At 42.4% G+C, this 27,669-nt stretch overlaps 1 protein-coding gene across 6 annotated transcripts in view; it reads right to left on the bottom strand.

The window, feature by feature from the left end:
• The window catches only part of sept4b (septin 4b), a 44,364-nt gene that overhangs the window by 5,085 nt on the left and 11,610 nt on the right, over positions 1-27,669 (bottom strand). Inside the window, exons 3-9 of one of the 6 annotated variants that reach the window (XM_046388955.1) lie at positions 3,448-3,570; positions 2,268-2,600; positions 1,715-1,811; positions 1,507-1,593; positions 1,297-1,420; positions 1,001-1,135; positions 189-306 (exon numbers count right to left, since the gene is read on the bottom strand). In XM_046388955.1, the coding sequence (XP_046244911.1) occupies positions 189-306; positions 1,001-1,135; positions 1,297-1,420; positions 1,507-1,593; positions 1,715-1,811; positions 2,268-2,600; positions 3,448-3,570 (1,017 nt within the window). Of the gene's footprint in view, positions 1-188; positions 307-1,000; positions 1,136-1,296; positions 1,421-1,506; positions 1,594-1,714; positions 1,812-2,267; positions 2,601-3,447; positions 3,571-4,726; positions 5,135-10,805; positions 11,210-27,669 lie in introns of those variants that run through there. The other 5 variants (XM_046388957.1, XM_046388959.1, XM_046388958.1 and 2 more) reach the window with 5 other exon arrangements.

Raw genomic sequence — 27,669 nt, forward strand, 5'->3', positions numbered from 1 at the left:
CTATGGTTAAACAAATGACAGAGAAAGTACAGAGTGAAAAACAGATTTTCACTGCGTCAGTTTGAACTGTTTGTGCTAAAGAAACGAACCAAGTAACTAAACGAGTTTTGTGAATATCTGCTATGTAACTGCAGTCTAATTTAAACACATGTACAGATGAATTGTTTATTAACTGAGACGAGCCTTGCCTTGATTTTTTTTTTCTTGACCTCACTGGGAGTGAGTGTGTCTGCTTTAGCCAAGACGGGGACGATGTTAACCTTCTCATGCAGAGCTTTCATGAACTCCACATCCAAAGGCCGGAGGCTGGAAGAGACACAATACCAGAGTGTTTAAACATGGAGGAAATTCATTTTTCATTTGTTTTCTTTGATTCTTTGATTATTTATTAATTACATATGAAGCCTATAACTTTTCAATAACTTCAATAAATCATACAAGACATAAGAACAAACACTGAAAGGCTTGCTCTCTAAGTGACCTCTTGATGTGGAGTAATGACCAAAGCTCACCAACAGAGGGAGCAGTTTCTCCATCACTATTTAAAAAAATGCACTGTCGCATTACTTGATGTTTACGGTATGTTTGTTCTTTAATGTGAACGGTGGTGTGGAACAGTGCATGTGCACAAATGCAGTAAAAAGTACCACATCAGCACTCAGCACACACAATTGATTAGAGCAAAAGCACCGCACCAGATGTAAATTCACCTGAAGGCAGCTGAGAAGGCAGGAGCCCCACTGCATTAACAATTTAATGGGCTGAATGCACTGCAAGTTAATACTGGTGCACTAGACTTTTACGATAAATCTCATTTACTCAGGCGGCTGTGTGTGAGCACCCAAGCTGCTGGGATCTATTATGTAATACAGGGAAAGTAGCCACTGATCTGATGCAGATGGCAGCACATACCGCAGTAGGAAGGGGTTAATATTCCCCATTATTAGAAGTGATGAGAAAGCCTGCTAATTCTTATGAGGGCACTGCACATTTGTCATACCCATGACCAAAGGGTGAGATGAAATAGAGGCAGCAGTGTACGCGGTTGTCCTGGATGTTCTTGCGGTTGAGGCCACTCTCGTCCCTGAAGTACTGCTCGAACTGCTGGTCGATGTAGTCAGCCACTGACTTCCAGCTACAGCAGAAACACACAGGGACGTTCAGGCTCTGAGGCAACGCAGAACTACTGCACATGACTTTTTTTTTTTTGTTTAAACAGCAAAGCTAAAATGAGGTTACCCAGTTGTACTTTCTCTTTTCTTTCCCCCCAACTTTTAAAAGATGTCTGACATGTACCATTCAGTGTTGTTTACAGCATCTCCAAACCCAGGAGTGTCCACGATGGTGAGCTTCAGTTTGACACCTTTCTCTTCTATATCCACTGTGTGTTTGGTGATTTCTACTGTTTGTGTGATTCGCTCTGGGGAGAGGACACAAACAGACCACTGTTTTAATATATTAAAGGACAAATTTGTATCAAACAAAACAAAACTGTGGCTTCCTCACCTTCAGCATTGAGCAGCTTCCTATCTTTGTAAAGATCTGTGAGAAAGAGACTGTTGACCAGTGTGGACTTTCCCAGGCCAGACTCCCCTTCAAACAAAGAACAACAAAGAGAAAACAAGTGTGGGATAAGAACTTGTGATCAGCAGTGTCTTCAAAGCAAAGGTGAGCTTAAGATCAAATGTCTGCTAATGTGCAATCGAGGATTTACCTGCAACCATCAGCGTGAAGTCAAATCCCTTCTTGACAGACTTGCGGTGCACCTGGTTTGGCAGTGTGGCAAAACCCACATACTCCTTGTCCTGGTCCTTAAAAAAAAGCAGACAAAGATTAATAATACATCAGGGGAGCACAGATTATTATCTATATCTGAGACTGTGCAAAAATCATCTTTCAACTTTGTTATCAAGCATACAATTCACAGTATGTTATCAAGGCGTTGCACAAAGGGTGTGACTGAATAAAGTCAACAACACAACAAAAGCAACGTTACCATCGCAGAACCCCAATCACAATCTGTTCTACTAGAAAAAATAAGCACAAATCAACCTCTTTTTCCTACCGCGTAAAGCAGCATATTAGGTTTACAATTTTCTGCAATCCCAGACAAGCTCTGTTGCATCCTACAAACTCGATTCATCAGCCTGAAGGTGAGCCGTTCAACACATTACAGCACACAAACAGCACCGCCTTGAAAGCATAACTAAACCACTCAGATCTTGTTTCTCCTCTCTGGGTTTCTTGGCTGGGCCTCCTTGTGTTACCTCATTATTGCTGTACGGGTCAAATCGACCCCAGGGACTCTTGGGCCTGGTGGGACTGACGGGGAACGGCAAGTCAAACTCCACACTTCTGCTCTGCGACAAACTGGGGTCTGAACCTGAATCCGACTGTGCCCTACCCGCGACGGGGGGTCGCAAGTACGATGGGCTGTGGGGACGGCCTTCGCCCTCAGCTTCCCCATCTCCATCATGAGGCTCATGGTCATGATGGTGGTGGTGCTGCTTGTGGTCGTGGCGGTGGTGGCCGTGCCCTCCTTGGTGGTGAGGGTCTTGCATAATGTTTTCCACCTCTGAGTCCTCTGATTGACTTGAGTGCTAGAGAGGCGCCGTGGTTGAAGCAGATGGAGGAGGTAAAAAAATTGAGGGTGGATGCAACAACAGGTAGAGAAAAGGTCAAGTGTCAATGAATAAGGGTAGGGACAGAGATCCAGAGGGCAGAAGATGCACACTTTCAGAAACAGTCGTAATACTTTACAGTGACGCAAAATAATGTAAAACTGCTTAATAAATGTTGATGAGCTGCCAGTAAACAGTGACAAATGAGACACAGGCAACATGTGTGGTGCAATTCAGCTGGTAATCACTTTCTATCATCATTAATGGAGATGGATCATATGCATCATAAACCTCCTGACCAGTTCATAATTTACTTTACCAAATTACTTTGAGCAAAGTGTCCTTCATTATGGTTGTTCTTAAAGGATGAAGGGAAATAAAGAAATAAAGTGTAGATTTTCCCAACAGAGGATACGCAGCTGAAATGAAGAGGCTGTTTTGCATATTCTGGACTCCAGTTAGCACAGCTCCCCCAGTCCCACAGACTACAGTCTGCCTGCTTGTTGAGCACAAAGATAAATAATGCAGTGGCCCTCAGAAAGCAGTGATGCCATTTAAATCCCGTATGGGAGATGTGACTCATGTTATGTTTATGAACTATACATTAGCTGAGGGTAAAGTGGGTTTGCTGTGGTAGGACAATAGAAGCATCATGATGTAACTTCTGGTCCAAGTTAAAAATACATATTGTTTTAGGACACAGAAACAGCCGAGGCTAAAAAAAGAGAGGTTAATTTAACCAAAAGACGAATCACAATATTGTCTTAACTGTACAGTATGTTTGTTGTGGAATTCAGGGTTTTTTGGGGGGGGGCATCTCTGGTACCTGTTCAGCATCATGGCCAGCATGATTAGGGGAGCCAGGGCAGGAGTCCTGCTCATCTGACGAAGAATGAACCTCGTGGTCACTGTCCTCCATTGCAACTGGCGCTAAAGTGCACTCTGCAATCTCCAAGCAGAAGGGAGCACACAGGTGGAGAGGTTTTATCAGGGTAAAAAAAAAAATGAATGGGGTGTCATGAGAGGAGAAGTAGTAGGAACACCAGAGTCCACCACGAGGAAGAGAGGTGCATGTGATTTTGTAGGAAGGAGTGGTACAGCAAGAACAGTGAATGTGTTCAGACACAACAAAGACAAGAGGATAGATGAAAAATAAATTATGAAATGCTTAAATAAGTCCAAAGTAAAGACATAAACAGATTAAGAACAGGAAATGATATGACTGCAGAGCAGTTAAGACCACTGTTGGGCTGAGCATCCAGAGAGACGACTGAGAGACGCATAACCACATTTTACAGGCAGTGGCTCTGCTCATATCTCCCTGTTCAGTGTTTCAGGCACCACCGAATGCACCAGGTCCAGCCAATGTCAGTGCCAGCAGATGAGATTATCTGTGCCAGCTGCACTTACATAATGCAGATTCACTGAAACTTAGATGAAAATTCAAACGGCAGAGTAAAAACACGCTGAGACACACTTCTGCCCCAAGATTTCATTTAAGTTTAGAGCCACTCTGGAGTTGATTTATTCGCTTACAGATTAACATCTCCACTGGAAAGAACTTCAAAATGTTTCTTCTGCAAAATTTTCACAGATTTTTCCAATTTTAAGTCTAATATTCCTCCATCACAGTTCAGCCAGAGAATGTTCTCATGTAATCCCTACATGGTTTATGTTCTCCACCCTCAGTTTTAATTATACTGGGATTTAGGGCTTTGGGGAAGAGAAGAAATTGATAAAGTCACAGCTCAGGAAATCATTGACCTGCTTTCCTGTGCTACAACCAAAGCACAGAGATCAATGTCCAACATGGTAGATCCTCTGACCTACATAGATGGGATGGTCGATTGCAAAGCTCTGACAACTTTGAGGCAGAAATGACAACAAGTTTCTCATTTAATGTTGTACTTTTTGCTTGATTTTGGCGTTAAAAAGCTGAGAGAACCATGCGTTGACAAAATCAGACATAATCTCTTGCTATAATCACAACTACACTGCATACAGAAACAACATTCAAATCCAAATGCCTTCTTCTGTGGATCACAAAAGTTGTATCACAAATTCACCTCGCCCCCTCCCCACCCTCCATCTACTCGGAGCCTCACCTCCTCTCTTGCAGCGCCTCACCTGTGGTACCTTTTATCAGTGTGCAAAGCCTCTTCTTGTGGCACTGCTCTTCATGCCCACTCCGGAAGGCAGTAGCAAGTGGAGACCAGAGGCTCGAGCATTTATATGCCTCCGTGACAGAGGACACGGCGCCCTTCAGCCCCATCGAGCCACTGAGTGCCCAAGGGAACTGATCAGCAGCATTGACAAGCCACACGTCACCGTTCACAAGCTAAACACCAACCCACACACCAAGCCCTAATGCTGAATCTACTCTGCTGTGGCATTATGTTAATACTTGCAAGCTGCAGCTGTAGAGCTCTTTGTCAGACATGACACAACATATTTTACATACATAAGTCTATGCACTGATGATTCTTCATTGAATATAAGCCCTCACTGCATCAGACACATTCCAACATACTTAAACACATTTATAACCAACCAGCAGCCTGCACAACAGACTGCAGCCACTTGAGCTGCTTAGCGTCCCATTCTAATCACAAATGATATATTAAACATAACCTGCTATGCTAATGAGCGCACTAATTAAGCTAATAAATGAATTAATTATAAACTATTGATGTTGCCTCCATACTTGTCTTCAAATATCACATTAAGCATTGAACAGATTTTCTCATTCACATGCAAATGTATGCTGCAAAATGTAATCTCACCACAGACTCTACAGACACACAGACAAACATCACTGTGAGGACAAAAAATGTCATCACTGTGATAAAAGCACGCACATGATTATGATAAATACTTAATAGCATTACCATGCAGAGCAGGTGCACATGATAAACTTAAAGTTTAATTGTATGTTATCTTCTTCCAGGAGTAAACTTTTGATTAAATTCACAAGTTTAAGTTTAGAGGCATTCCTTAATGTTGACCATAACTTCTTAGCTTTCTCCCCTCAGCCACTCAGGGTTAGACTGTCTTTAAATGTGAGCTCTGATGCATTTCCCAGTAAGCACTCTCAAACTTTTTCCTCTCCCACTGAACCAGCCAGGCCATCAGCCATTTATGTTATTAGTCTGGATATTAAAGTCTTTGGAAAAAAAAAAACAACAAAAACCTCAGTTACAGCTGAAACTGGTTGAAGACATAAATTGGATCTTTCTTTTTATACATGCCTGTCTGGCTGCCCAGGTGGCAAAAAAAACATCCATTTTCTCCTGATTATTATGACTATCAGCTAGAACATATAATAGAGAGAAGATGTAATGCGTCTGACAGAGAGAGCACATGAACAGAGACTAACACAGCTCAATAACAAAAGTGTTTGTAGTCTGATCGATGACATCATGCTTTCCAACAGGGCAGGCCGTCCAATCAGAGCCACTCGGTGCTCCTCGCACACTGCTGTATGAAGTTGAATAAGCTCAAGGTTCTGACATTTTTATTAACAGAAAGACTGATTACTGACATTCCACAGGGAAGAGAGATTCCACCAGATTTTACCACTCGCACATTTTCCACATGCAAACATTCCCACTAGTCCAGATCCTAACATTATTAAACCATGTGAGTTCCCCCCGTCACACAGAAGCACTAACACTTGATCCTTCGTTTGAATTTAATACCGCTGAATTGCTCTTTTGCGTCACTCACTGAACTCACAGTTTTCCACAGATCCACTGTAATCCAGGTGGAGGTCTGACTGCGCTCTGGGTCTTGAGCTGTAACTCATCAACTCTTCCAAATATGACACATATAATATTACGTAATGAAAATGATTTGGCTGAGTTCTAATATCATCAAAAGTCTAACACAGGGGTGCCCACACTTTTTTGGTTTGCAAGCTATTTTTGAAATATCCAAGTCAAAATGATATATCTACAATAAAAATGCTAAACATATATACATACCTTATATAGTTACAATATATGTTGGTGTACCTTGCATAACAGCATGAACCCGTATGGCACACTACAATTCTGTACATTCTTGGCCATTACATTACTCTGATGACTTGCACTGCATGGAACCAGCCAGGGTTGCATAGTCTGGACAGTAGCTGCTGATAGCCAACCTCAAACAGACTTCCAAATGATTATCAGTCATGATGGAAATGTACTTGGACTTAAGAACCTTCATGTGGGAAAAGGCCGTTTCGCATAAATAAGTTGAGCCGAATAATGCAGTCGAGAAGGTAGCACATTTCCTCACGTTTGGGTGCTTTCCCCTCATTGAGCAAGTTCCAGAACAGTCCATTAGCTCTGGACTTCAGCTCAGTGTCACCCTGTACTGTCAAAATCTCCTCCTCCGCTCCAGACGAGTTCAGATGAAACAGTGATCCAATTTTGTGAATCAACGTCTACATCTCCACGAAATGGGATGACCATAAATGTAGCAACTGGCTCGAGTGAAGCAAACTCTTGAAAATGTCTGTCAAATTCTGACAGGCAATTGTTTTGTCTCGTCTTTGCGTTTTTGGTTTCTTACTTGGTCAGGCTCCCCCACTCATTTTTAGAACCTTTCTTTAGTAGAAATAAATTGGAAGTCGCTAACTTTGTAATTAGTTCGCCGGAGTTTAACAATTGCTCGCGCATTTTAGCCGCGCATGCGCGGTGACCTGGTGTGTTAGAAAAGATGAGATCTCAGACTGGCTGCACTGTATGTCAATCAAATGGACGAATGCCTTACTGAGGATTGATGACAGGCTAACAGCTATTTTTTTAATGCCATGCGATCTATCCACACTACCAGTCGATCGCGATCGACTCATTGGGCACCACTGGTCTAACATATACTGTCTGACAACAACTCTGCCCTCCAGATCAGCAAAAGCAGCCTCTTACATGTCTCATGGATAGCTATATAGATAAAAGTGTTGGGACACCTCACCATTACACCAACAAGGACTGGTGACATCGCATTCGCAGTGCACGGACATTGGTGAGGAGTTGGACCCTTCTTTGCATCTGTGGAAGCTTCCACTCTTCTGGGGAGGCTTTCCATGTTTTGGAGTGTTTCTGTGGGAATATTTGCCCTTTCACGCGGTAGAGCGTTTGTGAGGTCAGACATTGTTGGACGAAAAGGCCTGGCTGACAGTCTCTGTTTCCAGTTCATCCCAAAGGTGTTGGATGGGGTTGAGGTCAGGGCTGTGTGCAGGCCAGTCAAGTTCTTCCACATCAAAGTCATCCAACCATGTCTTTATGGACTTTGCTTTGTGCACTGGGGCAAAGTCATGCTGGAATAGCAAAGGACCCAAACTGTTGCCACAAAGTTGGAAGCATAGCTTTGTCCAAAATGTCTTGGTATGCTGAAGCATTAAGCTTTTCCTTCACTGGAAGTGAGGGTCTGAGCTCAGCCCCTGAAAAACAGCCCCATACCACACCTGCATTCTGCAATAAAGAGGTGTGTCTGAATACTTTTGTCTATATAGTGTATTTCAAACTGAAAAGCATGGCCCCTTTCAGACCACAGTCAATAGAAAACTAGTGTCAGGCTCTTGTGTGTGAAGCAGATAAATCAATATATGGTGAAACATATGATTGACTGGCCATACAAACAACAAAACAGAACAAAACAGAAAAGCCACGCCACACATTGTAACTGAGTCCAATGCATTATTCCTTTCAAAATAAGAGCAAAAACCTCCAAATAAATCAATTAAAAGTTTGAAAAGAAAACCAACAACAAATACACCTCATGTCTGAGACAGTTGCCTCTTTTTTACAACAGAAAAAAATTGCATCCCAGGTTTGTGTAAGATTTACAGAAAGTCCCCTCATCCTTATTCTACAATATTAATTACATGACTTGAAAACAGTCTTCTATAACTAGAATAAAACCCAATGAGCTCTGACATCAATTTCACACATTTTCATTAGGCCACCATGCAGCGTCTCCCACTGGAACCAGTCACAGCTGAGACCTGAACCAATTACAATTTCCATAACTGGCCGAACTGACATTTCAGTTCCTCTTGGGGGTTGGTTCATTGTGACTAATAAGCTACTTTTATCATTAGTGATGCCATGCAGGGCTTGTGAGCGATGAAACGGAATAAATAAGTCTCAGACCAGGTGAAACCACAGTGCGGGTGGTAGCTGAAGTCCCAGTGCAAGACACATGACTGGAAAGAAGTACTGTGTGACAAACAGGCCTTCACATACTGCGGAACAACTTTGCTTTAACGACTTCCTCACATTACTTAAAAAATGACACATTCATTCACAAATAAGTGAGACGGGGGGATTAAACAAAGGTATGTGGACAAAAACATTAAGTCTCTGGTTATGACAACATATCTTACTTTGTCACCAGCTGCTTCCTCGGCATTTCCTGTAATACATGTGTTGTTGGTTCTTAGCAGACTCACTTCAGTTTGTGCCTGATCTGAGATCTCCGCTCTATAGAGAAGATGCTCGTCTGGAATGTCCTGTTTATCATGTGAATTAAGTAAAGTGGGGCTAAAGCAACAATTTGACCACACAGTTTATTGCATATGCAGTGCATACCGAGAGATCCAATCATTTTAATGAAATTTAATGAGCAGTCTGAGGGGCAAATGGCAGGTTTGCTGCACGACTCCAAAAACACCACTTTCAGGTCAAAGCTTATCAAGGAGACCATTGTAGGAAAAGTTACCTCTTGAGTTTGTCAGAGAGATATGGGAGTTATTTTACGATGGGACTGTAACCTTTATGGCTAACCCATGCAGTCCCACAGAAACAATTGAAGGACATGAAACCCAATTCAGCATAAACAAGTTATGTGGTTGACTACTGCTTTGTTACTGTTGGATGGTGGTAGTGAGTTTGGCTGCCAAAGGTGCTGATGGATGATGAATTGTTGCATGAAACAAAGCTCCCAGGGGGGAAAGTCCACTTCAAATCCTCCTTGTATGAGATGGGAAATGTCAGAAGTCTTAAAGAAGCTATATAACATGTTGTTATTGACCTTCTGTGATGAAAGGAGACATCAGCTCATTAGGAAATGCAGTCAGAAGAGTCATGTATAATTAAGCTAAAATAACTGCTATGGTATTACTCAATGAATGCTAAAATCACTTTTGCTTGGCAGGCCTTGCTCCTGTTGGTGGGAATGCTTGCTGTGTGCTGGTGAAGTGTGGGAGGTGATGCATACAGCGAGCTTGCAATTACCAACGTATACGCACTGTGGTCTTGATCTCCTCTTGAATTTTGACGACATTTCCAGAAAAAACAAAAAAAAAAAGCCTGAATCTAAATGTGGCTATTCAAAGAAACAGAAACAATGCTCTATGTTTATTCCTCTTTAGTGAATGTTGTGGAATGCACAGTCTGAATACTAGTGAGGTTTCCCCTTGTGGTGAGGCCAGTAGCAGGTGGTGAAGTGAGCCATGTGCGCTCTGTGTGAATGCTGCGGCTGTTTGGATAGTTATAGCGGGGCTCTGTGTGAAGCTGGCTCAGCACAGAGAGCGAAAGAGAGAGACAGACACAGAGACAGAAATAGTCCTCCTCTCGACACACACACTCCCACAGTTATAGAGCTGATGTAAAATTCCATGTGACCAAAACGCCACATATTCAGTGCAACAGAAAACACAATAAAGACTTGCAGTTTCTCTGTACTTTACCCCCATGTACACATACATGTAAGTCCAAGGATGATAAAAAGATGCCAGTATCCTAACGGTGTGTGTATCTCTACCCCAAATGTATTCCTGTCAGCCTGTCTCGAGTCTACAGCACTCACTCAGTGCATTAAGCTGTCACACCTGATCAATACATGTGTGTTTCCACATCTTAAGAGACGGACAGCAGAGAAAAGCACAGAATCAACCCCACTGTGTTTTGCAGTCGTGTAGAAAACACATATTCTACATAATTTGCAGAAAATTGTCATTACTTGTGCCAAATCATATGTTAGCACAAAGCCTGGTCACATCCATGTGAATGGTCCAGCTTCTGTGGACAGTATACAGTAAACTCTGACACATGTGCACATGTATATGCACAGAAAAATAGTGCAGCCACAGACAACTACGTTGGAAGGATAGGAAGAAAAAAATAGAGCAAATCACACACAGGGATACACTTAATTGCAGGGTCAGCATGAGCGAAAGCAACCAGCACATACCTCCGTGTCACTGTTTGTTTCTGAATTTGCTGCCATGTTACCCCTTCAGATCCAGCGGTATTCCTTCCCCGCAGCCAGAGAAGAACAGAAACCAGTGAAAAAAAAAGGCCTTGGAAAGCTCCGCGCACTGAGTGACACTTCTTCAGTTTCAGGGCACCCTGTGTTACATAAGCACACCTATTTTCCCTGCCTCACCAATCAGATGGCATCCAGTTTTCTTCTCCAACTCCTCCCTCCCCATAACTTAGATTGGAAGCATCTTTTTTAAAACAGGTACACCTTCAATCTCTGCCACTCTGAATCGTGAGCATTTCAATAGCTCCACCCTGCTCTCAACTTTCGGCCACTCTGCAGCTGATATGAAGATGAGCTGCAGCTGCAGGGTCGGCGGCTTGCGTCTGCAGAGCCGTCCTGACTTCAGAAGAGGTGATGCTCTGTGGCGAGCTTAACAACATCTGTCCAGTCGCCTTGCTGCAAGTCGATCGTGCCCTCCTTCTTAAAGCCACAAATGAGACCCCAACACACAAATGATCACGCACAGGCACATACAAAGAAAACTGTGTAATTCTCAGATTCAAAGATAATTCAAATTAAGGTTTACTGGATTAATAAGCATGACAAATCAGAATTAAAACATCGAGGGAAGACAACAAAGGTATGCACATAACTTCTCACAATGGCCGTCACATCCGAGGCCTCCCAGCTGGTGCTGCCAGGCCCAGAGTGGCACCAGAGGAATCTGTGTGTGTGTGTGTGTGTGTGCGCCAGAGAGAGATGTGTATCTTGTGGCCTACATGCTACAAATAATCTTTTTATCTAATACACACTTTCTCTGTCCTCTCCCTCTCTCAAACACACACTCCCACACACACACACACTTAAGTGGGCCACTGCACAAAGCTTTTCCATTAATCTTGATGGATCTCTATGCTTTACAAGTCTTTTAATACTCACTCATTCTTAAGGAATTAGGATTTTGTGATTAAGTTATTGCTTTGGGTTTTGCGTGACAGTGAATGGGCTCAGTGAGTCTAAGCTATATGCTGTATGACTTCTCAGACCGTGACGATGCCACAGACGTATCATAGCTGGAGATCAGTTTTTGAAAAGCTCAGTCTGTGTCTGGGTTGGGATCTAATCTTCAGCATTTTAGTTAACATGAGAAAGAAGGGGAGAGTAAAAACAGAGGCAGAATTCAGCTGAGAATTCATTTTCTGCCTGTGGGGGGGGGGGGGGACTAAACGTAACATGATCCCAATCTTAATAGCTCTCCCTGCAAGTGTGCCAACTTATACAACCGTAATAACTACCATAAGTAGCAGACAGAGAGTAACACAAATAGTATCAGGTCAACAGACATGCTCTCACAAACCACACAGAAGGCCCATCTGCTTGTATCCCCTGTTAATATGACACATGTACAGAATCAGTCTGGGTGAGTGGGTGCAGAAAAAAAAACTAGGCTAACAGGCAGGAGACATTACTTCCTGTGAGGAAAGATGGTGTCTGGGGAGACGATTCCAGGTTTGCTTTAATCCTCTCTGGCTGGCCCTCATCATGATGGTGATTATCATAGACTGTCTGAAAGGCCTGACAGTGCGACCAAGAGATGGACGGCTTTAGATATACAATCACAGGCTGTATGTACACACACATACGCATACACGCACTGACTTATGTTGATCTGTAAACATGCGACAATCAGGCACATTAAACATGACAGTAAAGTGCTGTCAATGATGCTGTGAGGATCACATAGCTGGTCGTAATTAAAATGTCTCTGTGTCTGTTTACATTGTGAGTTCGTCTGGCTTGAGTCCAGCAGGGCTGGAATGAGTTCCTTGATAAAAGCTACTGCACAGCAGCAGCAGCCAACAAACACTGCTATTGAAAAATAACCCCAGCCAAAAGACCAGAGAGGAGTCTGATCTACTGGTTGCATCTACACAAAGCAGGACTGTGTGTTATATGTGTATGGAGCTGTGTAAGTGTGAAATGTCATTTAGTTGCTTAGGATGCAGCATTGTGCCCCTTATGGAGAGACAGTAAAGACAGGGCAGCGCCATCTGCTGCTCGTGACTGGAAACAGCTTGACTTTACTTTAGATGTGTGGTCTTCATGTGTCATGCACAGTATTGTACAGTCATGGCCAAAAGTTTTGAGAATGACACAACTATTAATTTTTACAAAGTCTGCAGTTTCAGTTTTTATAATGGAAATTTGTATATACTCCAGAATGTTATGAGGAGTGATCCACTCAACTGCAATTATTTGCATAGTCCCTATTTGCCTTGAAAATTAACTTTATCACTAAAACCACATTTCCACTGCATTTCAGCCCTGCCACAAAAGGGCCAGCTAACATAATTTCAATGACACACAGGTGTCACACACATTAACACAGGTGTGGGTGTTGATGAGGACAAGGCTGGAGATCAATCTCTCAGGATTGAGTGACTGGACACTTGGAACTGGAAGATGGTGCCATTGTTCCTCATCTGTCATGGTTACAAGCAAGGAAACACGTGCAGCCATCATTGCATTGCACAAAAAGGGCCTAACGGGGAAGTTTATTGCAGCAAGTAAGATTGCACCTCAGTCAACCGTCTATAGGATTATCAAGAACTTCAAGGAGAGAGGTTCAATTGATGCCAAACAGGCTCCAGGGCGCCCAAGAAAGTCCAGCAAGCGGCAGGACCGTCTCCTGAAGTTGTTTCAGCTATGGGATCGGGCCACCACCAGTACAGAGCTTGCTCAGAAATGGCAGCAGGCAGGTGTGAGTGCATCTGCACGCACACTAAGGCGAAGACTTTTGGAGGAAGGCCTGGTGTCAAGGAGGGCAGCAAAGAAGCCACTTCTCTCAAGCAAAAACATCAGGGACGGACTGATATTCTGCAGAAGTTACAAGGACTGGACTGCTGAGGACTGGGGTAAAGTCACTTTCTCTGATGAATCCCCTTTCCGATTGTTTGGGGCATCTGGAAGAAGGCTTGTTCGGAGAAGACGAGGTGAGCGCTACCATCAGTCTTGTCTCATGTCAACAGTGAAGCATCCTGAGACCATTCATGTGTGGGGTTGCTTTTCGGTCAAGGGAGTGGGATCTCTCACTATGTTGCCTAAAAACACAGCGATGAACAAAGAATGGTACCAGAACGTTCTCCGAGAGCAACTTCTCCCAACCATCCAGGGGCAATTTGGTGATGAAGAATGCCTTTTCCAGCATGATGGAGCACCTTGCCATAAAGCAAAGGTCATAACAAAATGACTTAGGGAACAAAACATTAAGATTTTGGGCCCTTGGCCAGGAAACTCTCCAGATCTTAATCCCATTGAGAACTTGTGGTCAATCCTCAAGAGGCGGGTGGACAATCAAAAACCCACAAATTCTGACAAACTCCAAGCATTGATTATGCAAGAATGGATGGTCATCAGTCAGGATTTGGTTCAGAAGTTGATCGACAGCATGCCAGGGAGAATTGCAGAGGTCTTGAAAAAGAAGGGTCAACACTGCAAATATTGACCTATTGCATGTATTTCTCAATAAAAGCTTTTGATACTTGTAAAATGCTTCTAATTGTATGTCATTATACCATAGAAACATCTGGCAAACACCTAAAAACCCTGAAAAAATGTAATATTTGTGTCATTCTCAAAACTTTTGGCCATGACTGTACAGTATGCGCATGTGTCACTGGCCTTTTCCACAACAGACACAACATGTGCAAAGCAAAAATCTTCATATCTCAGTTTGCACATTTGCACAATATGATTCCAGCTTAAACAAAATCTGGACTTATGCTGCATGTCCAGCACATATTGTAAGTTGAGCGCATCATTACATGGCACTTAGGAAAATATTCAAGTGCTGCATTGGTTTTATACTGCATGCAGATGCATACTGTATAAACCAGCTCTGACCATGAGGATGACTTTCACCCCGAGCACAAACAGTCATGTGACTTTGTCTGCAGCAGGATCTTCTGAACGCCCAACAGAAAAATCCAGGAAAGAATGTAATCCTGCACAGCAAGCATGCAGAAAAAAAGTAATTTGGTATACATTTTCTTCCAAGTATTCAGAGAAACTGGATGAAAAGTCTGAGCTGTACAGTTACATGCAGTGGATGCTGACGCCCTCTGAAGCAGATATCCACCACCTCTGCAGACATATTGTTTCACAATAGCTAGCAACGAGGAGACTCTGAATCTGCTGAACTTACACTTCCTACACTTCCTCCTCCATTCAATTAAGCCTCTTTATCTGACACAGAGAGATTCCTGTTGGAAAGCTGCTAAAGCATTTTCTCATTTTGTTTTTTCCCCCCCTTAAAAAGGTGGCATGGTACAACAAAGACTCATGTGGCTTTGGCTTGGGGGGGGGGGGGGGGGGGGGGTTTCCGCTGGACAACTCCAAGAAAGGGAGAGGCTTTCCCAGATTAAAAGTGAGGAATTCTTTTGTTCATTTCAGTTCATTTTAATCATATACAGTCATCTGGGGGAGGGACTTGGAGGGATGTAGTTGGCACAGTACTTTAACGAGATGCTGCATTTATGTCCCATGTATCATCAGGAGTAGGGCCTGTACGTCCACTGAACCACACGGACCAACACAAGCTCTGCCTGCGTGACTGTGATTTCCAACTGGTCCAAAATCTGTCTCAAGATCAGCTTTGACGTTTTAGATTTTACTGATTACTCTTGAGAGAGCAACAAAACAAATGCACAGAAAACTAGAGGGAAAACAGCAAAAAATAAGGCAATTATGGCCATATGAACTGAATCCTCAGTCTTAGGGTGTTTGTACTCGTTGCATTTCTAATCTTTTCCATTAGTTTGAAAAGCCTGAACTGCATCATCAGCACGAGCACAGATGATATAACCTGGCTAAATTAAGCAAAAAAACTGCATTTTAGTCCACCAACTTTGGCAGAAACACAGACATTTTAATGAATTGTACTGTTTATTCTCAGCCATTATCAAAATCCAGGAATCGGAATTTATTATGTCTATTGGTTTCCACTGAAGTAGTAAACAAACTGTTACTGAATCATGAAGAAACCACAGAACAATTTATACGATCTGAGTGCAGTCTAGAAAGGTGCCATTAATATTTATTTACGATCCGCGCGTTGCACCCAAACAGAGCAGGGAAAACCAATACCTGCGAGACAAAAGGCAAGACAAAACAATACCAACATCTGCTGGGTGGTGAACTCCGTTTACCCTGGTGAAAGGAAGTCAGTGGGTTGTTGTGTGGCCTTGCTTCTGCAACGCTGAATTCCAGCCTGTCTAACTCCCACATGACATGAACACAAAACCACCTTGTGTGTGATTTTTGGCTCCTGCTGGGCCTTATCGCGATGCTTCCGAAGAGAGCGAAGTCTAAAGTCAGAGCCAGAGATCTAGTGAAACAGTGTTGGCATTGTGTCTCGAACAGATTCAATAAGAGAAATTACATCAGTGTCTGGACTGGGTTTCCTGTCTTGCCACAAGGTGCCAATGGAGTGGAAACAAACACAAAAAAAAGTAGCTAAACTATTCTCAGATTCATTACTGTTGCAAGAGCAGGTTAAGAAATAGCAGCTGGCAGTCCCTGGGGCGGGCTACGTTGCAGGTTGACTGTTCATTACATCATGTGTAATATGCATAAAAAACTTTGACTAAGTCTAACTTTGCACTACAGGCAAAACACATGCCTGGGGAATAATCTGTGAAGTTTAACAACTTGCAGCTTTACTACTACATTAACATTATCAGCCCTACTGCAAGCTCAGTCCAATTGGGTCTGGCCTCCCAAAGCTTTGTGCTACAAATGTACTTTTGTTAACGCCTCAAATTGAGCTCAGAGCCCTGTAAGGAGAATTTACAGTGCAACCAAAACACATTTCAAAATTGCATCAATGTAACTGGTTTCCATTTCTGCAACTACTGCAGCTGTGACTCAGCAGAAAGACAGGGTTGTCCACTAATTGCAGCTCCTCCTCTCTGCAGGTCAAAGTGCCCTTGAGCCGGTCAATGGACCCTAAATTGCTCCTGATGGTTAGGGCAGTGTTGTGCACAACAGCTCGCTGCCACTGTTGGCACAAAGGGAGGCAAATTGTTAAGAGCTTTGATGAGAGGACTTTATAAATGCAGTCCATTTACCATGTAAGGCACTGACCACATGGAAAATGCTTTGTAAGGTCTTCTTCTGTACAGATGAGTGATTGCATATCGTGTCTACAGATAAAACAAATGTGAGTGCGTGGCCATTTCTTGATATGTCCTCCCATACCATAAGCTGAATCTGAACCGGAGACAGCTGAGATCACCTCGTTACCAGGCACTCCAGCCATTGTTTTGAAATGCAACAAAGCTCAGTATAAGCTGGAACTGATATTTATCAAGTCTTACTGGGATCTAAAATTTGTCCTGAATCTGGACGCCACCAGGATTTAGAAATGAAGACGGTAAACATAAGATCATACTCAAATCATTTTCATTTACTTATTGTCTTTTCAAAGAAAAATCTCCCCACATCTGTAATAACTCTGAGTGCTTCTTGGGACAAGACTTGCAAGACAGGAGGAAGAAAGATGACATCATGCTGCACATCATGTCTCCAGAATCTTCTTTGTTCACTGACTGAAGAATAGGTAATGTATTGCTGCACAAACAAGCTTTAAGCTGTGTCACAAATTCTGTCATGCATTAAACACTAATGTATGCTTGAGTGAAGAGCACAATGTAACATACTTGAATACAAACCACAGGCCTTAAAGCAGATGGTCAGTGTGGTTGTACACTGTTGGTACAGCCATTACACAAGAGTTCTCACCAACACTATAAAACCAAAGTGTTAGTTCAAGTGAGAACAAGTGAGATATTTGAAAGTGTTAAATTCTTATAGAGTCAACAAAACTTGAGTATATGAGGTTATAATAATTTGTACCAACTCGTTTCCAAAGAAGGCATCATTTTAGAAATCTTCCACACAGACAAGCTTTGTTCTAGTACAGTTCCATAAATAAAGTTCAGGATGACTAAGGAGATAAATATACAACAGGTTAACATTTCTCTCCCATATAAACAAGATTATGGTGTTTCATCTGGATCCAACATTTCTCAAGTGCACAGTTCCCTTGCTTTCCCTGCTACGCCCCCTGGGCCATCTGGGGTCATGTCCCTGGTGATTAAACTGTATATTTTGTATATTTTTGTATGTAAGATTGTTATTCTTCTAACAGCATCACTGATTGAGAGCAGCGACCCCAAATTGAGCCTACAAGACACTGTGACTGACACTCCAGACAGCAGGTGAGGAATCCCTGCATGTTCAGGGCTGTGAATCTAAAAAGCAGGTTAGCATTTTAAAAAATCTCTCCACATGACTGGGGCTAAATGCTGTTTGAAGTTGTTTGGCTGCAATGCTGTGCTCGAGGAACATGGCCGTCACATCTGGCCTTCACCTGTGAATGAGCCAACTAGAGCCAATTTCAAACCACGTGGTCTCCACAGTCAGTACTCCCCAGGGTAATTAAGTAGTAGGTCTGCTCTTCCACCAGATCGCTATGACGTCTAGTTGAGTGTTTAAAAAGTTAATGTGAGTCATGAGGGATGATTCCTTGACAAAACAAACCCAGTAAAAGTAAAAGTAAAAAAAATAATTCTGTTTATTCTTAATATGGACTCAGAGATATGCGTCAATCCATGACTTATACTCTCAACAGATGGCACTGGCGACCTCTGGGGTGGTGCCTGACTGGCCTGGGCTCCAATATGAACTGCACATAATTGTCCCCTTCCTCCTTCTTGTTCCATCTGCTCTCCTCCTCCTCCCGGATATAATCCGCTTCTCTAATCTTGATGCCCAAAACCCACCAACCAAGAGCCACAAGCGCACACACACACACACACACACACACAAAAGCTTGGAAACCTCAACACAAGTACTCACACACACGAATGGGATACCTTGCCAACTGACTCAACTGTGGTGCCAGCGACTTCAGCACATGCAGCTCAAACATACGTTGTGCTAACTAATGTGCAATCAGCGTATACACCTTCATATGGGGTTCACACTCCTTTTCTTCACGTTTGATTAACCTTACACTATCCTGTACAGCTGGAGTGATACTAAAGCAGGAACATCTGCTTACCAGGAGCAGCTCCACATAGATGAAAAAGCCTCAGCACTCACTATTGCACATCCTTTTGACCTCAGCAACACTGTCAGTAAGAAAATGTCAATCAAAAGACATACATATTGCAGCTAGAGCAGACAGTAGGTCCAGACAGTCATTATTAAAGGCAGAGTTTTCCTATTAGAAGGAGAACAAAGAAAAACAACTAGTCAGAGCAGCAGACTGTCTATATGGTTGTCAGACACAAAAAGGCATACTGATGAAAACGTGTGTCTGCCTCTTCACATTATGAACCAGAAGAGGTTGACTGCAGTAGACAGTTTGTCCTGCGCAGCCGAGCTCACCTCTCATCACAATGCAGATGTCACGGTACACTTACCATTCTGCAAATGGCCGAGGCGCGCACACACACACACACACACACACACACACACACACGACCCAGCAGAGGACAGCGAGCGACTGCGAGCTGCTCCAGGTCTGTACGAAGAAAAAAAAAAAGCTTTTGTGCTTCCAGCTCCAGCAGAGCTACAGGATCTTACAGGCAGACATTAATAACGTAATGCTGCATGCAGACAGACGCACGCTGCATCCCGGGCTCGACGGGCTGGTGGTGCTGCTGCAAAACGAGGGGCGACGGAGGGAAAGCAGAAAAGGGGGAAATTTGCTTGAGTGTGAGGGTCTGACAGAGCGGGGAAGAAAAAGCTCTGTATAGATCAGGCTCGCTGACAGACCTCGAGAAGAGAACAGGTGGGAGGTGGGACATCAAACACCAGGCACAGCTGTGGCTTAACTTTCAGAGACTTACTAGACTCTAACAAAACCAAGGCTGGGTATTGCTTAAAAAATTACAATATCAGGAGCAATGCAAGTACCCTTACAGTGATACTGATACTAGTAGAGTACTTCATTCGATAGCTTGTCACGCTGAACTGCCAGCTCTATCAGATACACAGCGCTCAATTTCAAACACACCACACACTGTATGGGTTGTAGCTGCTGTGTTAGTGGGCCAATCACACATTGCATTAAATCAAAGACTGCTGTGCAGTGACTGGCTGCAGGTAAGACCATATAAATAGCAATTTTATTCCAGATCTTGGCACAAAAACAATGAAAAGCAGGTATTGTTTGTTTCGATTTGGTTGTTCTATGATCTCCAGTACTGAAAACCAGCTCAAGTCAGAGATAACAGAAAACATGTAAGAAATGTTCTTGGCATCCTGGACAAAGGCCATCTCAATCAATTCAAAAAGCATATTCAACATGCCTGAATACTTCATGATGTTTCCTAATTTTATGACAATTACAACTTATAAACCTGATTGTGAACTGTTGACATGTCTCAGAAATCTGCTTCTGTTTCCAACTGTAAAAGAGGATTACATACTATGGATGCTGATATGCTTATATTTTCTCTTATCAAATTCATCTCAAAGACATAAACACATTTTTTGTGCTTTATTAAAAGTAAATAATAAACTCAAGGTTACTGCTGCACTTCTACCAGCTTTCGCAGCAAGTTAAGCCTATAGTTTCAGTTCTGTGGAGAGGGCTGTCACCTCTGGTTTGTTTAGGTAACTCCTGCCCTGGCTTGAGTGTGTTTGGGTATGTTCAGTAGAGCATGATAACATTCATTTAAGCTGTGCATAGTCCGCTCTCTCCTTTACACATGAACAGAGGAGTAGCTATGGGTGAATCTGACAGCCTGTGATGGCGAAGCGTCAGAAGTTAGCACTTCACGAAGACTACGCTCGAACGTGTCACTCGACTTGTGGGTAAAAACCTTTTCTTGTATGCTTCTGCTACGTGCATCTTTGCCACCTCAGTTGCTAAAATATTCACTGTCACCATTTCCACTTAGCTTTAGCCAAAGAAAAAGCAGCACAAGCGCACACCGAGTTATGACAGATTTTTGGAAATTCAAATCGAAGAGCACGAAATTATGTATAGCACATGGCGTGCGTCACCGGTGCTCGCACCTCGAGTGAATGAGGTGTCAAAAGAGCGTCAAAAAGGAAACGTCACTCAGTGGCATCCTGCAGGGTCTCGCACAGACTGATGTTTAACCTAGAGCCCTCGGCCGAAAATGGAACTCAATGCTAATGGTAGTAAGGAATTAATTTATGCTGGTATTAATTAGAGTTAACATGTATAGCACCCTAATACATGCACTCGAGAGCTAAAACAAAGATTAAAAGTCAAGTGAGTAGTACTGAGCCAGTTTTATACTGGTATTTTTGCAGATGTGAAAAAAGTAATAAATGTTTGGCAGTAGTTAGCTTCTGTTTGACTTACTTACTTAGTGGTTAGTCAGTAACTGTCATGGCCGTGTTTCAGTGGAAAAAACAGTCCAAAGCAGAAAATAATCGAAAAGTCGTCCTCATTCTTAAAGTGGGTCAGTGCACCATCAGAGAGGTTCTGAGGACAGTGGAGCAGATCCAGGATTTAGTGTAAGCCAAGGTAGAACACCTAAGTAAGCATGGATACACGTTGAATGTGTTTATCATTACACAGAAAATAACATACACAGATTTTTAAAAACATTTTGTTAAATCAGTCTTTTATCTATTTCTGGTCTATTATCTGCTCTATTCTCTTCTCCTTCTGTAGGTAAATGTCTTTTGCTTTAACTTCAGCAGCCAAGTCACAAACCTGGCAAACACACAAACATGGCAAGGCTGCACCGTTTGGAGATAAAGTGAATCTTAACCTGGGCCAACTTCTCACCTGGCATGGAGACAATGCTAAACAGCACAGAGCTTCACGAGGAGAGATATTTTCAACTTATGTGAGACTGTAAGAAGCCTCTTTTAAAGGAGCTGCAGTCAGAAACACTCCGTTGTGCGAGTCCAGTTGAATGGAGTGATGAACTGCACTGATAAACAGCCTTGGGGTTTTCATGGCTGCTGGGAACAGCAGGGAGCGAGCCACCATGGCACAACATGACAGTGATGTGGAGAGAAGGATGTGGGTGAAGGGCAAGTGATGCACAGAGATCAGAGGCCCAGAATCAAATAGCATCTCATAACCATCCACGAGGGTTTTCTTTTCTTTTCTTCTGGCTCTGTTCACTCTATCCTTCGGAGGCATGAACCCAAAAGGACAAAAATGATCAGCTTGTCTGTGAAGTGCAGTCATGAAGTTCACATTCCTGCATTTCATTCGACTCTGCTCAGTTAGAAAAACTTCAGTATGGTTATAACAATCACAAAAATGGGTTAACTGAACAGAGCAAAGGGCCTCTGGCATTCTGTTACTGCAGCTGTTACAGAGCCGCTTCACTGTGGTACTCAAAAAAGTCACTGCACCAGATGTTGATAGTATAATCTCCATAAACCAAAAATAGCAGATTTATGTTACACATAGTGTTAGGCATAGCACACACTCAAGACTGTGTGCGAGAAGATTACTGTCACTGCAGACACACAGTCATATGCTAAATGATGTAATGGGCAACAAACAAACACATAACAATGTGTTAACAAAAGTTAACTCATTCAGTGTTTAACCTTCAGTTGTGTAGATTTGGAGTGAGCTGTAATCCCTGTGGGTCATGATGTACAGACAGGATGGGCAGCGACATTAATCTGGTCGGGACCATACTGGGCTCACGCAGACCAGCTGTGACAGGAATAAGCAGGCCTGTGTTGACATTTGCTGAAATTAGCGTGTGACAGTCGGGCCTGTGTGGCTCTGGGTAAAGCTGTAAACTCCAGATGTGTGTGACTGTGTGTTTATGTTCACTGACACTTGTGTGTGTGTGTGTGTTTCTCTATCTGAGTGAGCGGACAGCTTGCTGACAAAGCTGCCGTTGTCTAGCCACCAGCTGTGCTGCGCTAATAACAATAAGGCACATCTGTGACGCAAAGAAGACCGAAGCTATTTTAGAGGGGAAATAAATGAAATACCATAGGACCACTAATGTCACAAGTGACCAGTGGCATTATAAGGCTGTGATGGTGCGTGTAAGCAGTTTTAGATTCATTATTAAAAGAATGTCAGATGATCTCAGATCATGATCAATCGCGAGGCTGTCCGCGATCTAGTTTTAAGGTGAATCGTAGAGGTTTAGATTTTAGTGAGTATTTAAAGTCTTCTCATTTTTGTTTCCAAATGTCACTGTGCCTCCCTCAGTAGCAGATCCACGCTCACACCAAACACACCAATAGAATGATGATGATTGGATGAATTACTTCACATGGCTCCTCCTTCTGAGATGTATTGCAAGCAATGCAATGTGAGTTATAGCAGTTTGGGCCAAAAAAAAGAACAATGTGTTTTAATGGTGCAAATGGATAAATTCATAGGTTACTTCAAGCCTGGCTATAAATTACAGCACATTTAAAAACTGAGAAGAAATATTGTAAAATATTGAAATGTAAATGGTTGACCTTGATTTTGTTTTATGGCCAGATTAACCACCTGTAGCTATACCTTGATTTCATATTGTTCACAAAATCATGTATAAATTCAAGATTCAGGATTAATTCAACTGTCATTATGCAAAACAAGATGGTGTAATGAAACTCCAGATGTGCCTCCAAATGCCACCACACTGACATGCTGTAATTACTAAAAACAGACTAAATTAAAATGTCTGAGTACATTAGTCACTACGCACTTCATGGATCAGATCCATTCAGATGTTTAGTATTACTTTACCATAAACACACTATAACCCATTAACTTCAGTGACAGAGTGTACCTGCAGCATACAGAACTGCTTGTTTACATCTGTCATTTTCTCACTTCTTGAGCACGAGAAGATTTCTTCCACTCTGTGTGGCTACTGTTCACCTCCTGAATTAAAAAAAACACAATGTAGCTGAGATGACACCTCCCACAGGTAAAGTCCTTTCCACTGTGTGAATCATAATAAAAACCTTAAAGCAGCGACCACTCGTAGGTGGTGGAACACCAACTGGCACTTGAGAGAGACCTGCTGCAACCAGGAGTGGATGCCCACACCTCACAGCACAGGCATCCTTCATAAGTGGAAGTTTACATACGTGAATAGAAATGTGAAAAATGCATAATTTCTTGGAGGGACTTTTCCTTCTTGTTCCCTTCCACTAGTTGGAAGGAGGAATCTGATTGCTGACCTTAGTCTGAATTCTCAGGCTAGCTCTATTAATAGCCCAGACACCAGTGAGCGCAAGACTCCTAAGTCAGCAGCGAGAGCTCGCTCGCCAGGCCCCACTTTAGTCTGGCTCTGCGTGGACCAAGTTGTTGATTAGAAAGAAAAACAAGACTCCCGATTCGCTTTCTCAACTCATTCAAGTTAGTCATTTTTCATTGTTTACAGGAAAAAGTACAATGCAGCTAAAAATATAGAATCCAGCCCAAACAGAGCACAGATCTTAAGTTTCTGTCACTGCCTGTCATGCACATTATAAGAGATCAATATTTGCAGCTGCAGCGAGATGAACCCCCCCCCCCCCACACACACACACACACACTACCCCAAATGTTAATACTGCAGAGAGAGGGGCACTCCTTTTGGCAACACTCCCAGGGAAACTGGCCAGCAATGCGAGAGAGACACTGTGCTATGCCACAACCAGACTGCTCATTCAGAGTGGGGAAACTTTTGTCCACAAACTCTGAAAAAGGTATATATTTAGAGAATACTGGCATACTGCAGCTCCAAGACTAACAAGATCTAGCTAATAAATCAGTGAAACTCCACTGAATACAGCAGGAGATTAACAGCTTCTGACAGGACTGCTACCAAACGTCTGTCATTCCATTAACTACAGCTCGGTGCTTAATGGTGACTACTTCGTGTCACACAGGAAGCTCTACTGATTGTGTGAGGATCGCTTTCTTTAAAGCACTGGGGGAATGTTACACATTGTCTTGGGTTGTTATGCAATGCCAAGATATCGTTTTCCCAACCCATTCTGCTGTAGTTTTCCCAGTGAAAACAATGTCATAACCAAAGTGGCTGAGTGGAAAAGGCCACAAGTGTCATTTTAGATAAACATGGTCTAAGAGCTACATCTTACTGTCTGCCTAGTTTCTCCCTGTTGCGCTGATACCAAAATGACACGAAAACGTCACTTCATCCAGACCTACATAGCTTAGACAACGTCTAAAATACACTCTCTTGTCTACATTGTGACCCATAAACAGTCTCTATGTCAAGCAACACCTCTGAGACCCATTTTTAACTGCTAAAATGAGAGGTTACGCTGTGCCTCTCACTGGTTACAAGGTCACATATTTTAAACACCAATTTTTAAATGTCCCCAGTGTGTGTTTTGTAATTTGATCCAATACATCATCAAAGGTTAAATTCCGCATCCCTCAGGGTGCTCCTAAAATATGTCACATTCCTCATAAACATAAATATCACAAACAGGCGGCTGGCAGTCTACTGTGGAAGCGGTTAACAGGTGGAGTGGAAGGGCAAGGACACTGAGGCCGTTTATTTACTGCCCATGGATGAGAGCTGTGGGAGGCTACAGGAGCCTGAAGGGGTCTTTTAAACTCTTAAAATTCTGGGTTTATTTTAAATCCAGAGCCTTTAACTCCTGATGGAAGGAAATCCAAGACAGAAGTGGAGGTAAACCAAAAAGGGTGGACTTACACACATAACTTCTGCAATAAACATAAGAAAATAACATTAAGTCCGGCTTAATATCAACATTAAATGATGGCACAACAAAATACAGCAAAATAATATTTTGGTCAGATCGTGTAAATGACTCTTCCCAGGTGTTTCAGTTGACTTGCCGTTTGCAGATGAGTCAAAACACCGCATCAGTAAAGCAGGGAAGAGATCTAGAGTAGGCAAAAGATTATCCACCATACATTCAATAACTAATTACAAGCTAAAGTCTGTTTCTAAACCCAATTTTCCCCAGAAAACTTGGGTGAAGTGAGTTTAGTTTCCCCTGGCATCTCAAGAAAACAGACAGTTCCAGGTCAACTTATCTTGAACAAACTCTTTGGAAGGAATACACGAACACATACAAACACACACACACACACACACACACATACGGAGGTGCACTATGATAATGATCATTATCATCTTTGAGGAAAACAGTAGTAGGCTTCAGCTACTTGTAACTTGCTCAAAAGCTCCTCAACAAAAAGAGAAGACTGAGAGGTTTTTACTGTAGGTGAACACTAGCAGAATATTCACCTTTTTGGACTATTAAGTGCATGAACAGATTGATTTGTTTACAGCAGGACAAAGTCTAAGTACTGGGTCAAGTCCAGCAGGTGTACATTCACAGTAGTTAACAGTGATTGAACTATTTGGGAGCTTGCATGTGGCTGAAAATATAGTTCTCTTCCATGGGTAAACATTGTTTTGACCTTGGATTTGACCTAGATTTTATGGGAAATTGATGTGATTAATTTCACTGAAAAAATGCTGTCACCATGGGCAACACGGCTACCCTCATGTAACTTACTGCAGGACATATTAAATGTTTTTGGCTCTCAAGCCTTCAGCGTCTCCTCAGTTCCTGTTTTCACATCAGTGGTCCTTAAAAAATATCCCCTGAGGTAAGTGTGACCCCAAACTTTTGTGAAGACATTTTATGGAAAGCTTCGAGAAGCGGGATCCACCTGCTGTAAAAACCTTGTTTCCTGTGTCTTTGTCAAAAGGTTACATTAAAAAAACCAAAAAAAAAACCCAACCTGTGGATACCCAAAGAGAGGTTTGAATAAGCACTGCCAGTGTGTATCAGCCCATAAAGAGCTGCCCGTGGCAACCTGTTAATCTGCTAAAGCTACCGGATGTTTTTGTTCTTGTTTCTTTTCAATGACCAGGAGTCTAAAAAGAGACTGGAAGAGGTTTTCCAGCAGTAAAAATAAGGAAGTCATTAGCTGCTTAGGGTGCATAAATTCTAAGGCCAGCTCCATAAAGCAGTCAGTAGTGGGCATCCATGCTCTGTGCACTATTAACCTTTGAAGATCACACATGCACACACACACACACTCACACACACAGAAAGAGAGAGAGAGAGAGAGAGAGAGAGAGAATGAGACAGACACCTGTAATTAAAACCACCTCACACAGAGCGACACTAAATGAGTGTGTGGTTTCCTGCCAGTCAGAGGTTTTTGAACACTCTATATTTTAGCAATTTTGGTTAAATGTCCAGCGATATCACTGCAGATTTATTGTGAGTACCCCTAAATTAAAAAAATATAAATAGAAGAACAAATGCAAAGGTTGCAAGACGCATTTGTGATTTTTGATTTTATTGTAAATTATCAAGGTTTAACTGGAAACAGTTGATCATTTAATAAAAGAAAAAAAGTTGCATATTTGTCTTACAGTGGACTTAAATGCTGTCAGCACAGCCTTAATTAGTTGACATATCCGGGGGACTCACCTTTCCTCAGCAGTCTCAAAGGATGTTAATAGGTCGTTGATGAATAGAATAAATACAACAAATAATTAAACAGATACAAAGATGTCAACATGGGAGGGTCAAAAGGGGGAAAAAAGTCACACAAATTTTACTCTTTAGATCGACAGATTGTCATATAGATAATATGCCACAATATACCTCAAAGAATTGTAACTTTCATTATCGTTACAGACTCATGATAACGCCTATTAGAATACCAAATCAAGAGCTAAAGCTCTTCTTCAGAAAACTAAATTTAAAAAACTTTAGGTTCAGAAACCGGGTTTATGGCAGTAAGGGTGGAGACACATGGAGCGAGACGGGTATAAAGAGGGATGCTGGTGAGGTTTGAGCTCCTGAA

The sequence above is a fragment of the Scatophagus argus genome, chromosome 5 (assembly GCF_020382885.2).
Source record: "Scatophagus argus isolate fScaArg1 chromosome 5, fScaArg1.pri, whole genome shotgun sequence".
NCBI lineage: Eukaryota > Metazoa > Chordata > Actinopteri > Scatophagidae > Scatophagus > Scatophagus argus.